At 49.6% G+C, this 2,500-nt stretch overlaps 1 protein-coding gene across 1 annotated transcript in view; it reads right to left on the bottom strand.

Annotated features, from left to right (window-relative positions):
• LOC128689551 (metabotropic glutamate receptor 8-like) overlaps window positions 1–2,500 on the bottom strand; it is a 68,614-nt gene that overhangs the window by 64,333 nt on the left and 1,781 nt on the right. The window contains exon 3 of the mRNA XM_070086485.1: window positions 164–343. Coding sequence (XP_069942586.1) covers window positions 164–343 — 180 coding nt within the window. The remainder of the gene's footprint in view (window positions 1–163; window positions 344–2,500) is intronic.

The raw sequence follows: 2,500 nt of genomic DNA, 5'->3' as shown, positions 1-2,500 counted from the left end.
TTGCTAGTGGTACCAGTGTTACTAGTGGTTCCAATGCTGCTAGTGGTCTTCACCTCTCATCCTTCATTCCTTTCTCTAGTTCCTCCCTCCCACCTTCCCTCTCCCACTCACCTTCCCCCCCTCCCACCTTCCCCCTCCCATTCACCTTCCGACTCCCACTCACCTTCTCACCGTAGTCTCCCTCGTCAGCTAGTGTGGAGACATACTGCCAGTTGAACGCCTTCACCACCTCCACCATGGCCATGGCCTGGAAGTTGTCTGGAGGTACAACTCTGCTAAAATACTCAAATCTTGACTTGTCTGAGAGTTCCGTAGAGGTGGAGGCGTAGCTGATCTGTGGTATCTGTGGGGAAGAGACAGTGAGAGAGAGAGAGAGAGAGAGAGAGAGAGAGAGAGAGAGAGAGTGAAGGAGGGAGAGATCAAAGGAGGTCAAAGTTTCCATGCCTGAGTACACTTAGCAGTTAGGTAATTATGTGTACCGTCGTCTGGATCACCTTATGTGGTATAGTTCAGCCTGGAACGTGGGTAAGAATACTATCAGTCTAGCCTGGAACGTGGGCAGGAACACCATCAGTCTACCCTGGAATGTGGGCAAGAACACCCTCAGTTTAGCCTGGAACGTGGGCAAGAACACCATCAGTTTAACCTGGAACAAGGGCAAGAACACCAGTTTAGCCTGGAACGTGGGCAAGAACACCATCAGTTTAGCCTGGAACGTGGGCAAGAAAGAACATCATCAGGTCAAGCGTGGGCAAAGTGGGCAAGAAAGAACCATCATCAGTCTTAACGTGACCTGGAAAGACGCCTCAGCTCCTGGAACGTAATATAAAACACCATCAGTCTATCCTGGAACGTGGACAAGAAAGAGCATCATCAATCCAGCCTGAAACGTGGGCAAGAAAGAACCATATCAGTCTAGCCTTTAACGTGGACAAGAAAGAACACCATCAGTCTAGCCTGGAACGTGGGTAATAAAGAACCATATCAGTCTAGCCTGGAACGTGAGCAAGAAAGAACACCATCAGTGCAGACTGGAACGTGTTTTTAGAGACGTCCCTCAGGTCCTGGAACGTGTTCCAGCACAAAAGTTGGTGTCGTGACCATGTGTTTGTTGCCCGCCTGGAAAAACCTTCAACGTCCTGGACTCCAGGACACTCTCACCGGAGATTCTTGCAAAGCAAAACAAAAACTTACAAGAATTAACTCGGGGAACTTACTTCCAGAAACGAGACCTGGAAGTTGGAAGGATATACCCAGCACACAAACTTCTCAAAAGGGCCTCACCCACTTTGGATTCTCAACAATACGGAGAATATAACGTGGGAGGAGACATAAACTTCTCCAAGGGCCTCACCCACTTTGGATTCTCGACAAGACAAACGAAGGCGCACGGCTTTAAAAAATTATATATTTTTTCCCTTTTCCAGAGACGCTTGATCCTGTCTCAACGAGAGTCAATAAAGGGAGACCAGAAGTAAGCAATGGGACGCTAGAGACGGTCTGGACTCACTAAAAATGAGCGTCCATAAGAGTGTGGGATAATACATGACAGAGTCTTACAGCTCATGGAAATCGTCTTAGAGCTCCTGGAAATCGTCTAACAGCTCCTGGAAATCGCCTTACAGCTCCTGGAAATCATCTTAGAGCTATGAAAGTCGTCTTATAGCTCCTGGAATTCGTCTTAGAGGTGGAAATCGTCTTTCAGGTCCTGGAAATCGCCTTTCAGCTGAGGATAACATGTCAGCGACTGGAACACTGGAGAGAGAGATTCTCAAAGTTGTGGAGATGGTTAAGAAGAAGGAACCTCTGAATGTCTCTAATGAAGGAACTTGAATCCTCCCAGATAATCTGGAAGCCACGATCTGCTGGAGGTCACGACCAGCTGGAGGCCACGGCCTGCTGGAGGCCCCGACCTGTTAGAGATGCCGACCTTCTTGAGGTCACAACGTGCTGGAGGTCACGACCTGTTGGAGGTCGTGACCTGCTGGAGGTCGCGACCTGTTGGAGGTCCTGACCTGCTGGAGGTCGCGACCTACTGGAGGTCACGATTTGCTGGAGGTCAAGACCTGTTGGAGGCCATAATCTGATACAGGCCTTGCGCTCATTGAGGTCACGGGGCTCTGGTATCTTCCAGCTTCTTGAAGACTCGATCTCCTGGAAACCTGCAGTCCCTGGAAGCCTCCAGTCCCTAACAGCATAATGGTCACTTTGACCACTGAATCCGACTGGTAAGCCAGCGGTAATTCCACTAAGCTGTTCCATCTGGAACAGCTAGCTCCAGACAACGGTCACAGTTGGCTCCATGCAACAGCCACAGCTGGCTTCATGCAATAGTCACAGCTGGCTCCAAGCAAGTCACACCTGGCTATAGACAACAATCACTACAGGCTCCAGGTACCAACAACTGGAGCACAACATCACAAAAACTCAAGATTGAAGGAACTCTGCAGCAGACCTACTGGCCCATGCTAGGCAGGTCTAACTCACAGCCACTCACGTA

Source organism: Cherax quadricarinatus, chromosome 18 (genome assembly GCF_038502225.1).
Source record: "Cherax quadricarinatus isolate ZL_2023a chromosome 18, ASM3850222v1, whole genome shotgun sequence".
NCBI lineage: Eukaryota > Metazoa > Arthropoda > Malacostraca > Decapoda > Parastacidae > Cherax > Cherax quadricarinatus.
The sequence above is the reverse complement of the archived record's forward strand: the minus strand, read 5'-3'. Positions and strand labels throughout refer to the sequence as shown.